Raw genomic sequence first — 15,008 nt, 5'->3', positions numbered from 1 at the left:
AGCCCAGGGGTGCCCAGGTGGGCAAGAGGCCAGTGGCACCGGGGCTGTCCCAGCCAGGGTGTGGCCACAGCCCCAGGGCAGGGCCCGTCCCCTGTGCTGGCACTGCTGAGGCACCTCCAGTGCTGGGGACAGCTCTGGGCCCCTCAGGACAAGAGAGACATGGAGGGGCTGGAGCGTGTCCAGGGAAGGGAACGGAGCTGGGAAGGGGCTGGAGCCCCAGGAGCAGCTGAGGGAGCTGGGAAAGGGGCTCAGGCTGGAGCAAAGGAGGCTCAGGGGGGACCTTGTGGCTCTGCACAAGTCCCTGACAGGAGGGGGCAGCCGGGGGGGTCGGGCTCTGCTCGCAGGGAACAGGGACAGGAGGAGAGGGAACGGCCTCAGGCTGGGCCAGGGGAGGTTTAGATCGGATATTTAGAAAAATGTCTTCACAAAAAGGAGTGTCAAGCCCTGGGCCAGGACAGTGGTGGAGCTGGTTATTTATATCTATGTGGGGGGTTTTTTTCAGGCTGTTTTACAGAAACTTAAGCGATTTCTGAAATAATCAGCATGGAAAGCATTGCTGAAGCTTTACATTTGGTACAGCACGTGCCAAGGTAGCTGAGGATTTTTCACTTAACCTTATCAATACCCAGAAAGGGAATCTGCTGGGATCTGTGGCTTTACCATTCCTCTGGATTATACTGTGCCTGCCTGAATTTCAGCCCTTTCTCACTGGCAGACCAAATCCTGTCTCACATGGAACATAAAAGCATCTCCAGCAGCAGATTGAGGGCCAGGATTCTGCCCCTCTGCCCCGCTCAGGGGAGACCCCACCTGCAGAGCTGCCCCAGCCCTGGCGAACAACAGCACAAGGACCTGGAGCTGCTGCAGCCAGTCCAGAGGAGGCCATGGAGATGCTGCAGGGCTGGAGCCCCTCTGCTCTGCAGCCAGCCTGGGACAGCTGGGGGTGTTCAGCTGCACAAGAGAAGGCTCCAGGGAGAGCTCAGAGCCCCTGGCAGGGCCTAAAGGGGCTCCAGGAGAGCTGCAGAGGGACTGGGGACAAGGCATGGAGGGACAGGACCCAGGGAATGGCTTCCCACTGCCAGAGGGCAGGGCTGGATGGGATATTGGGAAGGAATTGCTGTCTGTGAGAGTGGGCAGGCCCTGGCACAGGGTGCCCACAGAAACTGTGGCTGCCCCATCCTTCAGGCTCAGGTTGGACATGGCTTGATGTGGTGTCCAGCCCTTTAGGGGAATGTAGCATCCAAGATTCACAGATGCTTGTGATCAAAAGTCAGACCACCTAATATAAGCCCATGGCAGTGGGTTTTGGATAAAGGGGTAGGGGAAAGGGAGTAAAGCTGGGTGGACTAAAGAGGGGGAAAGAGGATGAAAGAGAGCCACCAGGAGAGGATGAAAGAGAGCCGCCAGCCGTGGCTCCAGCGTTGATCAGCTGATAGGGTTTCCAGGGTGTCTGTATGGGTGGTATTGATGGGGGGAGCTTTTATAGAGAGTTTCTCTACCCTGGAGGTAACTTTCTCACTTTCCATGCAAATTTATCATCTGCAATTCATTCTTCTAGACCTTCCTGGAAATGGATCGGAGGGCTTCAGGGGTCTCTGGTGGTCTTGATTCCCCATACAGTCCTAGACCACTTCTCAGCCTCATTCCTGTGCTGTGTTGTTTTTATCTCCAGGAACTAGAACAAGGATGTTTGTCCTAGAAAAATGCTGCCCTATCTCTGAATGGCCCCTTCTCCAACCACATCCTGTTCTCCTCACAGCTGTGTTTTTACCAACGAGCCTTGATTGTTGTTACCAACAATCCTTGGTTGGCTCCACAGTTATCCAAGTATTGGTGTTTGAGGCACGCACACATTAGCCTGTGCACAAAAATCTCAAGACACAGTCAGAATTGCAAAGCAAATCAGTTTTATTAGTCACGCTAGCAATAAATACATACCGACCCCTGGATGCTGGAAAAGCTGCCGAGCAGGAGAAGGAGATGGAGCATGGCTCCTGAGCAGGAGGGGCAGGAAGACAGTGCACAGGACAGGGTGTCCCCTGGATGAAAATGGCTTGCATCATGTCTTCCTCTCCCCGCCATCCCAGGGCCACACCTTATATCTCCTCCTCAGGAAAGGCCAGCTTCAGCATCATCTCACACGGGGCCAGTGTGAGATGAGGTCACAACGGCCCATGATCACACCTCCATGCCAACAATGGCTTTATTGTGTATTGTTCCCCTGTCACGGGATGAATCCCACCAGGTGACTGATAAATAGTTTCATTTCTGAAGGTTAGTCCTACCAACTAACAGTAATGTCTTCTTCTACATTATCTTGTTGACGTGCACAACTGTGGACCAAATATGTCAGGCCTTAGATCTGTCTTTGGTCCCTGACACACTTATCTTCTGTGCTTCTGTACTTGGGGCAACCAGATTTAATCCATGAAACAGATAGCAGCTAACAAGCAAGCTCTGAATGATGTCCATGTGTTAAGAGAAAATGAATTACTTGTTGGGGGCATTGCCTTGTCAAGGTTTAAGGCTTGACATGCTTCAGTGATCTCAGACCTAGGGGGAAGTTAACAAAGCTTGGGGAGAAGGATGTACCACTGACAGTGGGCACAGAGAATGCAGAATTTACAGGCCACAGGGATATCTGCTTGAGCTTCCAAGATGAGGAAGAAACTAATAAAGTGAACCCATCATCTCTGCTGAAATCAGCTCTGACTGGGTAAAGAGTAATTCTGGCAGGGGGGATCTGCAACCACAGACTCACAGACCACTGACCCAAGAAACCCACCGACACAAAGAAGAGATAGACTGGGCACGAGAAATGACAGAATCATGAACCAATAGAATACTAATTAGTAAGAGAACTGTGTAACAGGTAGCCAGTGAACGGTTGTTCCTTTGTATGCTAAAACATATAGTGAGGAGTTTTGGTAGTTGTGGAATACCACTGAGCACCCATGCTTGTACAACCCTGCAAGAAATAATCAGTGTCTCTCTTGTGCGTCTAATTATTGGCTTGTTGCACACCAGGTAAGAATTCCAATTTTTGCAGGCAACACTGTCACTGCCCCTATCCCTTTCCCTACCCCTGATACTGAGCCCCGCAAGATTTGCACCCCTCAAGATTTAATCAGTAGCTGTAGCAGGACAGCAATGATGAAGCAGTTGCACATTGTGAGCATTGTATGCTTGGCTAATTTTTAAAGAAATCAAGACGATTCCAAGAGGAATGGACTGTTTGGATGAGACCCACCAGGACTGAAGTCAGCAGGACTGAGCATTACCTGGGAGAGAGTAATTCCGGCAGTGGGAGATTGTGGCCAGCATCTTACTGACCACCAACTCAAGACTAATGAACATGAGGAGAGAGAGACCTAACTAGCAAAGAAGGATCTGAGTGGTAATTAATTGAAGTGGTAGTTAATAAAATGTTACTAACAGAGAAGTTATGTAATTTGTAACCAATGAATGTTGATGCCTTCGGTTGTTGAAATTTATAAATAGAGTATCATTTTGATGATGAACACACTCCACACCCAACTCCCTGCTTTGTGTTAACTAGAGTAAGATAGAAATACCTCGCCTCGGTGTGTGAAATCGTGCTGCACACCGGGGAACGAGCCCGCGGTCAGGGTAACACTTCTGTCCCTGATTCTGTCCCTGTATCTGCCCCTGTCCTTACCTCCGTTCTTTTCCGTGCCCCTGTCCCTAACCTTGTCCCTGTCCCTGTCCTTTTCCGTGCCCCTGTCCCTACCCTTGTCCCCGTGCCTGTTCCTTTCCATGTCCCCGTGCTTGTTCCCGTTTCTTTCCGTGCTCCTGCCCTTGTCCCTGTCCCTTCCTCAGTTCCTGTCCGTATTCCTTCCCCTGTCCCTGCCCTTGTCCCATCTTCCGTCCTCCCTTACTCCCCGCCCCTTCCGCCCGCTCAGGGCTATTTCAAGGACACCTCCCACAGCGGGCTTTTTTCTAAGAGCCTCATTTAGGCTTTGTTAATTATTTGTATTACTTTTATTACATATTACACATATTTGTGCGTGCAGACAGATTGATAGATATATACACACAGATAAACCAGGGGCACGGGAAGCAGTCGCGTTTCGCGCCCCGCCCCCTGGGCGCGGCCTCGGCGCCAAAAGGGGCGTGAGGCGCCGCCGCCATTTTGTGTGCAGAGCGCGCGGCCGGCTGCTATCAGCGTCCCCCAGCCTGAGCCTCCCCCGGGACCCGCCGCCGCCACGATGCTCTCCGCCCGCGTGGCCGCCGCCCTCGCCCGCTCCCTGCCGCGGCAGGCCGGCCTGGTGAGCGCCATGCCCGCCCCGCAGCCGGCGGGGCCGGGGGGACGCGGCGTTGCCGCCATCTTGGGGGCCGCGGTGACATTGAGGGGGTGAGGGGGTGACATCTGGAGAGAAGCAGGGGGTGTCCCCTCAGCGTTGTGTGACAGACCCCGCTGAGGAACGGGGTGTCCTTGCCCCGGCTCGGGGTACTGGCTGAAAGCTGCCAGGGCAAGGTCAAGGTTGTGGGCGTGAGGTGCGGGGGGGTGGAGGGGTTTATCTTGTGTTTGTGAGGAAATGGAGGGTGGGAAGAGCCGTGAGGAACTACTCCTGCCAGTGTTTCCAGTGAATATGAATGGGGGAGAGGCCTGCTCGGGGTGCAGGGCATTAAATGGTATCAGCGTTGCTGCATAGTGTTGCACTGGGAGCCTTGCTTAAAGGTGCAAAAGCATAATGTTATAATTCACTCATCATCATAGATTTTTTTCTTTAGTGTTTAAAATTGGCAATGAGAAGAGTTTCTTCACTGGAAGGATGATTAGACATTGGAAGGGGCTGCCCAGGGGGGTGATGAAGTCACCAGCACTAGAGGTGTTTAAGGCTATAATGCACTTAGTGCTGTGGTCTAGTTGGCAAGGTGGTGTTTGGTAATAGGTTGTACTCAATGATCTCAGAGCTCTTTTCCAAAGTACTTGTGATTCTGATTTTTTTTTGTTACAGTGCTTTGTGTTTTTTTTTTTCCATGTGTGTTAACAATACCAAAACCACTGCAGTGAGATTTGTCTTAGAGGACACAACCTTACTTGTCCCTGTGCAGAACCTGAGTGGTGCAGTGATTTCTCTGTGCCCCAGGATTCTGATGTTCAGCACAGAATTGCCAAATGTGAGGATGTTTCTTTTCGAGAGCTGCTGCAGCACTTGATGGTGACATCAGTGCACTGCAGAAAAATGCAGTGAGGCCTTTGGAGCAATCTCCTTCACTATCTGTCTTTTCTTAGTGGTGCTGGACTTGGTTCCAGAGCTCCACAGCTGTGAATGCAGTGCTGTGGAGCTTAACTGAACTGAGATGCATCATAAGCAGCTCAAGATCAAAGATGTGTTAATCTCTCAGCATTCTTTTTTTTTTTTTGCATGATTGAGAAAATCCACTGTTACTGACAATGACTTATTTTAGATTTCCAGAAACACCCTTGGTGCAGCATTTGTTGCTACAAGAAACCTCCATGCCTCCAAACCATGCTTCCAGAAAACTGGTGAGTCTGAGAAAAGTCTTGAGTGTGGTTTAAGAATTTGGTCTGTCAGACAGAAAGGAATTAGATTATGGTGAGTGTTGGTTGACAGCACTCGAGGAGATTTATATTTTGAGAGTATTTAAGTGAACTGTTACCTGCTCACATGCAGCAAACTGCACTTTAATAGCTTGACAATGCCCCCTCAGCAGGGAGTGGCCATGTGTCAGCTGGCTTGCTTAGGTCGGCTGCTTCACTAGGATTCCAGTCACATGCAGCATTATTTGAAAATTATTTGAAAAAACAGTGTCACAGATTGGAGTTGCCTGTAACAGAATGAAGGAGTGGGTGACTTTTCCAGGCCTGCCTGGGTTTGACCTTGTGTCCTTGAGCACAACTTTTTTTGCTGCCAACAGTTTGGTGCTTAGAGAAGACAGCTGCACTGCGTAGCAGTGTGTTTGGCAGTGCTTTACGCATATTTTTTGAAATGTTTTAAGGTGATTAAAGGCATTAGTAGAAAATAAGTTTTATGGTGTTATTTTCTGTTTTTTAGCTGAGGAGATAACAAGCTGTTGTAAGTCAAATGGAAGAAATATGGAGAATATATTTTTATATCTTATATCAAACAACTTTCTCCCGAAACGTAGTGAAGTTCCTTTATATCGGTGTGCATCTTGGATTACAAATCATTTGGCAGAGTGTTCTGATGCGTCCAAGGCTAAGTAACTGCTCTGCAATCAGGCCTGTTGTGCCTGGCCTAAGGCTGATTAATTAATCTAATTGCTTTCTAGGGAGAGACAGTGTAGGACATAATCAGGAAAGTGGACAGCTACACAGTGAGCCGTGTTTTGGTTGAAGCTGGCTGGTAATGATGAGTTGAAGCTGCTTTTATTAGCTGGGAATACAGAGGCTGGTATTTATCTTATCCTAAGCAAAGGTGTTGTTAGCTAGACTTGGTTGTGCAGCTAGAAAGGCCACTTTGTGAATTCGAGGCAGACTTACTGAGTGCTTATTGTACCATACCATGCTAATGTGATCTGGAACATCTCTCTCTAGGTACTGCTGAGGTATCCTCTATTCTCGAGGAGCGCATCCTGGGAGCTGACACCTCGGCTGAGCTGGAGGAGACAGGCCGCGTGCTCTCGATTGGTGACGGTATTGCCCGTGTGTATGGCCTGAGGAATGTCCAGGCAGAAGAGATGGTTGAATTCTCTTCTGGGCTGAAGGTAAGCAGTCATTAAAGCAGTTCCTCCAGCACAGAGATACAATTCTTTAGGAAGAACCTGAGACTGTGCTCGGAGGTACCGCTAGGAAGGTTGCGTTAACTTCATTGCAACTTTAATATGTAGTAACTGGTGATTTTTTTAACATTTGTAACACTTTGCTTTCAGTATCAGCATCTGATTCTCAGCCAGCATTTGAGCTTTGTCTTAATTTAGAAAGTAGTAACTTGGCACTGGATTTTTTTCTTTGGTTTCAGGGTGTCTTTTCTGTTTGCTGTTTAATAATGGCCTCTGCTTCAATACATTATGCAGCTTGCTGGCTTCTTGTAGCCCTAACAGTGGGTTAGAGTTAAAAACCTGTTTCAAGAGTACTGCAACAGCTCTTTGAGCATTTTTAATGACCTGTCTCATCTTGGGCACAGAAAGAGCCAGTGCTTTTCCCTTGTCTAGCATCTAGGCAAGGGAGTAATGTTGCACTTGAACTTTGCTTACCCTTTCTGTTCTTTTTAGAGAAACGAGTGACTTGAGTGCTAGGCTGCTGAGGTATAATTACTTGGTAGGTTGAAAGCTTAGGCAGGTTCTCTAACCCATGTGGAAGGAAATAGATACTTTGTACATAAAAGCAGAACATTGACTATTGTCACAGATAAGGTTGAGGTAGATCATGTAGGATTTTGTACACAGTAAAATAATAATGTCAATATTGAAATTTTTATGCATGTCAGTATGGATTTTCTCAGGATAATGTGATCTCCGTCCCAGGGTATGTCCTTGAATTTGGAGCCCGACAACGTTGGTGTTGTCGTGTTTGGTAATGACAGACTGATCAAGGAGGGAGATGTTGTGAAGAGGACTGGTGCCATTGTGGATGTTCCAGTGGGGGAAGAGCTGCTGGGCCGTGTTGTAGATGCCCTGGGTAATCCAATTGATGGGAAGGTAAGTGTAGCTGGGTGTTAGCTACCTCTGCTTCTCTCTGTGTGGTACAGACCTCAGCAGTTTTTTCCTCTCTTAAGGGCGCTATTGCATCTAAGACACGTAGGAGAGTTGGCTTGAAGGCCCCTGGGATCATTCCCAGGATCTCTGTGCGTGAGCCCATGCAGACTGGGATTAAGGCTGTGGACAGCTTGGTCCCCATTGGTCGTGGCCAGCGTGAGCTGATCATTGGTGACAGGCAGACCGGGTAAGTTAAATGCTCAAGCCTAAAACGTTCCTTAAACAGAGACTTGGGTACAGCATGTGCCAAGGTACAGGGCTGGGTAGGGGCTGGGAGAACCTTGGATGGCGTAACTTACCAGCCTCTCTGTTCTACAGGAAAACTTCAATTGCAATTGACACAATAATCAACCAGAAACGATTCAACGATGGCACAGATGAGAAGAAGAAGCTGTACTGTATCTATGTTGCAATTGGCCAGAAGAGATCCACTGTTGCTCAGCTGGTGAAGAGGCTTACTGATGCAGGTATGGATTTTTGGAGATGGTTGAGCCTAATGACACCTAATGTTTGGCACCTAATGACATCCTGTTCTCATTGCAATGCTGAGTACTGCTGTGACCTCTCCTGGCTGCAAGTGTAGACAGAATTCTTACTAAATGAGTGAATTACTTAATATTGTGAACAAGAAATCTCTATAGGTATCTGGTGAAGAAAATACCATTTGTGCTGTATCACAATTAGGAAGACTATTTTGAGGTCCCCAAACTGCTGAATTGCTTCTGGAAAAGTCACCCTGTGGTTTTAAGGTTTTTTTCAGCAGGCTTGAAAGCTTCATCTTGGCAGTCAGGTAGGCCTGGTGACAAGCTGTGCCCTTCAAGTTGTCATGGACTTGGCATTTGTCCCATGTGTTCCATATGCCAGTCAGTGTGAATGGCAGCTGCAAATTTAGTGAAGACCTTTCACTGTCCAAACACAAGGCATTAAATTATAGCATCTCTTCAGAGTCAGTGATCTCTATGACCAAGGCTCCACTTGTAACAGGGCTTGCAAGAGATCAGGCACGTTGACCTCTTGCCTGCTGAGCCTGGCGTCTATCACAGAAAAAAACACATTTTAAGGACAATAATTTGTTTGAGACTATGTAGCAAAGGGTTGTACTTTCTTGCAGCAGCCAGGAAACCATGGGCTTTCAGTGTGAGTTACTTTTCTAGAACAGAAGCTTGTCGTAGTTTTAAGCTTCGTCTTAATTGGGAAAGAAGTCTGCAAGTGTTAGATGTTAGCTGCCACAAACTTGCCTTTGAGACTTCCTGAGTCAGTGTTGCTAGCAGATGTGTTCAGCTGGTGTGCTGGGCTTTCCTGTAGCAGCGTAGTGACACTGCCTGGACTTGCTTCAGCACTGGTACTTGACATGCTTATTGTGTTTGCTGATTTGGGAGTGATGAGGTAATGGCACTCAGAGGTGTCTCCAATCCTTTCCAGATGCCATGAAGTACACCATTGTGGTGTCTGCCACAGCCTCTGATGCAGCACCCCTGCAGTATCTGGCTCCCTATTCAGGCTGCTCCATGGGGGAGTACTTCAGAGACAACGGGAAACACGCACTAATCATCTACGATGACTTGTCCAAACAGGTCAGGAAGCTTTGGTTTTAGGCCTTGTGGTGTGGCGTCGGTGTTTGTAGCTGTAAGATCACCTCAGGCTTAGAAATCCAAAATGCTAAGTGGGGTGCTGAGCTCTGAAGGCTGTCTTTGCACCACACAGGCCGTTGCCTATCGTCAGATGTCTCTGCTGCTGCGCCGCCCCCCTGGTCGTGAGGCCTACCCAGGTGATGTGTTCTACCTGCACTCTCGGCTGCTGGAGAGAGCAGCCAAAATGAACGACTCCTTCGGGGGTGGCTCTCTGACCGCCTTGCCTGTCATCGAGACTCAGGCTGGGGACGTGTCTGCTTACATTCCAACCAATGTCATCTCCATCACTGATGGACAGGTAGGCCTTCCTCACAGCCCAGCATCTCCATGGAACTTAGTGGCTGGTCTCTGAGGAGGCCTCCAGGCTTCTGAACAAGGTGATGATACAATTCCATCCTGCAGATTTTCTTGGAAACTGAGTTGTTCTACAAAGGTATCCGTCCAGCCATCAACGTTGGTCTGTCTGTGTCCCGTGTGGGTTCTGCTGCTCAGACCAGGGCTATGAAGCAGGTAATTGTGAAATTGTTGTTCCTCCTCATGCTAGAGATGAGTGGTGTGTAGGCCTTCCAAGCCATTTCATTCTGATGAGCTGTGAACAGAGGGAACAAAGCTTTGGATTTCTTAGTGTTACAAAATGATAAAAGAACAAACGTTAGAGATCTCTTAATGCTCCCAGTGCCTGCTGAGAAAGGTGTGGGAGAAAGGGAAACAGTATCTGCATAAAGATGTGTACCGGATTAAATTTTGATCTGCTGAACTGGGTACTGATCACTTAGAAGTAGAGAATGCTCTCTTAACCCCAGGCTTTTAGTCCAGGTATGGAAATAGAGAGGTTTAGTATCAACAGTTGCTGTTTCAGGGAGAAATAGCATGCTTATGTGAAAGGGTGGGATTTTTAGAAATGCTTATGATCATCTGTCAGTTTTTAGATTGACTTGTCTGGAATGCAGGCAGACCTGACTCGTGAGAACTCTCGGCTGCAAGATAACCTTCCAACTCTAGAGACACTTGCAGGTGATCACAGTGGCTCTGACTTGTCCCCTGCAGGTGGCAGGTACCATGAAGCTGGAGCTGGCTCAGTACCGGGAGGTCGCTGCCTTCGCCCAGTTCGGCTCTGACCTGGACGCTGCCACGCAGCAGTTGCTGAACCGCGGTGTACGCCTGACAGAGCTGCTCAAGCAGGGCCAGTATGGTGAGTGCCCTGGCTTGGCAGGTCTGGGTGCCCATTAGTGCCTTGTGCTAACGAGGTTGGGCTTGGTTGGCATTTACTGTGTCTGTTCTGTGCACATGATAAATGCAGATTTGCTTGAACCAAACTGTCCATGTGCACTTGGTCTTCCAAGGACTCTGTGTAGTCTGATGTGTCTTTATGGAAGAGTTCCAGTGGTGTGAGTGCTGTCTTTTCCTGCAGTTCCCATGGCTATTGAGGAGCAGGTGGCAGTTATCTATGCTGGTGTCAGAGGTCACTTGGACAAGCTGGAGCCCAGCAAGATCACAAAATTTGAGAGTGCTTTCCTAGCTCATGTAATAAGCCAGCACCAGGCACTCCTCTCCACAATCAGGTATGGTGGTTTGTTTACCTCGCTTTATCTCAAGGGTGTTGATGTCTGGAGTGCAGATGATGGTCATCGAGCTGTTAATTTAGTGTATCCTAGAACATCAGGCTTTCAGCTGGCTGTATCGTAACTGTGGGTTAAATCAGCCTTCCTACCATCCACCTGCTTCAGCTTCAGCTTTTAGGAAATGCAGCTGATGCTTAAAGTGAACCTACTTAAAATGCATCTCCTCTAACCTGTTCCTGAAATTACTTGATTGAGTCAGTTCCTTATTTTGGACAGCTTTAAGCTGTTGGAGTGTTGTGGGTTAAGTGCTGCTGAGTGAACTCTTGGGGATTGAGTATTTCCAACGGCCTGTCCTGGAAACTGGTCCTGGCTTTTTTGTCATGAGGGAGATCATGTGCTTTCTGTCTCTGGGGCACAGCTGTCTAGGTAGGGCCTTGCTGGAATATGTATGGCTGTTGTGAAAGAATTTGCAGGCAGACTTCAGTTCTTAAACAGGACTGGCTCTTTTAGGAAAAGGGATGTTCTATCAGTGGGATGGTGGCTTCATGCACCAAACAAATGTGTTCATTTATCTACTGATTTTGTTAGACGTGGGGAGATTTGTTGTAAAGCTTCTGTGTTTGTCTTGGGGGTTGACCCTGTTTTGATTGCTGTGTCAGAAGTTGAACTCTTCCCACAGGACCGAAGGGAAGATCTCCGACCAGACAGAAGCGAAGTTGAAGGAAATAGTCACAAATTTTCTGGCTACTTTTGAAGCATAAACTCCTAAAACTGTTCAAACAGACTAGGCTGTTGTGATCCAGTGTTCCAGCTCCGTCAAAGACGAAAGCATGTGCGACTTGAATGTACAGATCTCGGTGAGAATAAAGGTTCCCATGTAAAAAGGCTCTGTTCTGAATGTAAAAATACCGTGTTCTGAATGATTGCCTTTTGTCTGTACTTCTGTCTGGCTCCTGTGCCTGTAGAACCACAGAGCTGAACTCCCCCGGACACAGCCCTGCTAGAGGAACCCCAGAAATTTAGGGCTATCTTTACTGGTTGAGTGAGCAAACATCCCTGACATGAACCAGGAGGATGACAGAGCTGAGGGACCTTCTCAGTGTTCATCCTTTGTTCCGGGCAGCTTATCCTGCAGAAAGGCAGTGCTGCTGGGGAGGCAGCTTGTGCTGTCCTGTCATGAGGATAACCCACTGGACGTCACAGGAATCTCTTAACTGCCTGAGACTGTGAGACAGCATTTCTTGGAATTGCTGTCTGACCCATCCTGGTGCCAGGCCTTTGGTAGACTCATCCTTGTGTTTCAGGACAACTGCAGGTGTAGCTGTCACAATAGTAGTAGCTAGAAATATAAATCCTAGAATCCCAGAATGGTTCTGATTGGATGATCTTGAAGATCATCTCGCTCCACCCCTCTGGTCATGGGCAGGGGCACTTTCCATTGTCCCAGGCTGGTCCAAGCCTTGTCCAGCCTGACCTTGAACACTTCTAGAGATGGGGCACCCACAGCTGCTCTGGGCAGCCTGTGCCAGGGCCTTGCCAGCCTTACTACCCTCACCAGAATTCCTTTCAAATATCCCATTTAACCTTGGGCTTTTGTCACTATGAAGCCATTGCTCCTTGTCACTCTAGATCCTTCTACATTGTCTCTTTCCACCTTTCTTGTCAGCTCCCTTCAGATACTGGAAAGCCACAATTAGGTCACCCGAAAGCCACCTCCTCTGCAGGCTGAACAAGCCCAATTCTCCCAATCTTTCCGCACAGCAGAGCTCCTCCATCCCTCTGCTCATCTTGGTGCCTCCTCTGGACTGGCTGCAGCAGCTCCAGGTCCTTGTGCTGTTGGAGCCCAGGGCTGGGGCAACGCTGCAGGTGGGGTCTCACCTGAGCGGGACAGAATCCCCCTTCCCCTGCTGCTCACACTGGGGAACTGCCCAGCACAGGGGGGTTTTCAGGGCTGGAGCAGGACTAGCGTTGGTGTGTGCACTGTCTCCAGTTGACATCCTGTACCAGAGCGTCCTGCCTCCCAGTGCAAACCGGTAGAGTTACCGGCAGCTGGAAGCATTCTCAGTTAAGGTTATACAGGATTCTCTTGTTATTGGCCTGAGTGCTTTGAGAGAGTGAGCTCTGCAGTACTGGGCAAAAATAAACACACACTTGCAGCCCTGAGATTTCAGATACCTTTCTGGGAACAGTTAGTGCTGTGCTCCAGGAGGAGGGGCTCCTGTGCAGATCTTTGGTCTGTCACCATCTTGTTTCTTTTCCCCCGCAGCCCCAGAGGAGGTGGCAGTGGGGGCCTCACAGGTGTGAGGGAATACTGCTGTGGAACGTTTCTGCTCTGATCTGCGCAACATCACTTGTTCCTACCAGGACAGCTTTTACAACTTGTGACTGTGTTCCTGCTCAGTGATTAAACCTCAGTTAGTATTTGGTGTTGCTGTGCCATGTTTTACTTACATGCTGCTATAGTTGGAAAGCCCTGAGCTCAGAGATGTCTTAGTCCAAAATTGCATAGAGACGTGTATTTTTCTAGTAACATAAGATAAATATTCCAAGGTTCAGGTTTCTGCCCTCCTGCCGCTGTGATGCAGGAAGGTGGTAACTTCCTCATGGAAGCACCATGTGGTAAATACATCCAGTCAGGTCATCGTGAAGGTCAGTGGATGAAGGTTTTGGAGGATGGGTCATGGGTCCATGGGCTGCCCTGGACAAGAGGTGGGGCTGGGAAGCTGGGAAATGGTGAGTGCATCACAAAATCACAGTGGGTTTGGTTTGAAAGGACCTTGAAGATCATCTACATCCACCCCCTGTTGTGGGCAGGACATCTTCCTCTATCCCAGGTTACTTCAAGCCCCATCCAGCCTGGCCTTGGTCACTTCCAGGGATGGGGCAGCCACGGCTTCTCTGGGCACCCTGTGCCAGGGCCTCACCACGGTCACAGGGAAGAATCTCTTCCCAGTATCACATCTAACACTGCCCTCTCTCAGTGGGAAGCCATTCCCTCTTGTTTCGTTACTCCGTGCCCATGTCCCAAGTCCCTCTCCAGCTCTCCTAGAGCCTATTTAGGTGCTTGATGTTGTGGATCCATGGTGAGGGTTTGTGCTCTCTCGTGTCAGGACACTGCACAGGGTTAGTCTGCCTAAATCAGCCTCAGGTTACAATTGAGCAGATTTATTTCAGTAAGTGGAAAATGCTTTTTTTTACATTACTGGAGTGTTTTAGCTGTCCCTGTGTTCAAGCAGAGGCAGCAATGAGGGCAGTGGGTGTGATTGAGGCATTTCAGCACATAGTTTCATATCTCTGCTTTCGTATTTTCAAAGCATCGCCCTGAAGTCCGTCAAGGAGTGCCTTGTGTCAGGCAATGGCCCCTAATAAACTGTGAGTGACACGGGATGTGTGTTGTGAAGGAGGGCTCTGTGCGTTCGGGAGCGGCTGCGGGGGCTCAGGCTGGAGCAAAGGAGGCTCAGGGGGGACTTTCTGGCTCTGCACAACTCCCTGACGGGAGGGAGGAGCCAGGAGGGTTTGGGCGGTGCTCCCAAGGTACAAGGTACAGGCCAGGAAACAGCCTGCAGCTGTGCCAGGAGAGGTTTAGATTGGATATTAGGAAAATGTCTTTACCTAGAGGGTTTTCCTGCCCTGGCACAGGCTTCCCAGAGCAGTGGTAAAGTCCTCATCCTTGTATTTAAAAATCCTGTGCATGTGTGGGGCATGGGTTAATGGTGGGCTTGGCAGTGCTGGGCGAATGGTTGGACTCGAGGTCTCTGGAGGTCTTTTCCAACCTAAGCAATTCTATGAGCCCATGAAACCTTCCCAAAATACTCCTGCAGCTCCGAGGCGGGCGGGCAGGGCACTGCAGGTGGCGTGGGCACGGCTGTGCAGCCGCCGGCCGAGCTGCTCCCGCTCCGCTCCGTCTTCCCTTGGGGAAGCCGCGCGGTTCAGCGGGATCGGCCCTCACGGATGGGTTTGTCCCACGGCCTGTGGATGCCGAGCTCCCTTCCCCGTCCGTAGCACCCGCCCGCCGCAGCCCGGGCCGCTCCTCGGCCCGCGGCGATCCTGGGGCGGGAGCACCCGTGCGTGGGAGGGGACTCCGCGGGGCGGGCCGAGCCGGGCCGGG

At 49.5% G+C, this 15,008-nt stretch overlaps 1 protein-coding gene across 1 annotated transcript; it reads left to right on the top strand.

The window, feature by feature from the left end:
- The first annotated feature begins 4,126 nt into the window (after positions 1–4,126).
- Positions 4,127–11,806, top strand: ATP5F1A (ATP synthase F1 subunit alpha). The gene is made up of 12 exons (XM_039567233.1): positions 4,127–4,289; positions 5,437–5,515; positions 6,548–6,717; positions 7,477–7,650; positions 7,728–7,894; positions 8,026–8,174; positions 9,130–9,281; positions 9,412–9,636; positions 9,741–9,848; positions 10,386–10,530; positions 10,750–10,900; positions 11,580–11,806. The coding sequence occupies exons 1-12, from the start codon at positions 4,230–4,232 to the stop codon at positions 11,659–11,661; spliced, it is 1,662 nt and encodes a 553-aa protein (XP_039423167.1). The 5' UTR covers positions 4,127–4,229; the 3' UTR covers positions 11,662–11,806.
- The last annotated feature ends 3,202 nt before the right edge of the window (positions 11,807–15,008 follow it).

Source organism: Corvus cornix, chromosome Z (genome assembly GCF_000738735.6).
Source record: "Corvus cornix cornix isolate S_Up_H32 chromosome Z, ASM73873v5, whole genome shotgun sequence".
Lineage (NCBI taxonomy): Eukaryota > Metazoa > Chordata > Aves > Passeriformes > Corvidae > Corvus > Corvus cornix.
Note: the sequence above shows the minus strand (reverse complement) of the source record. Positions and strands in the feature narration are given on the sequence as shown.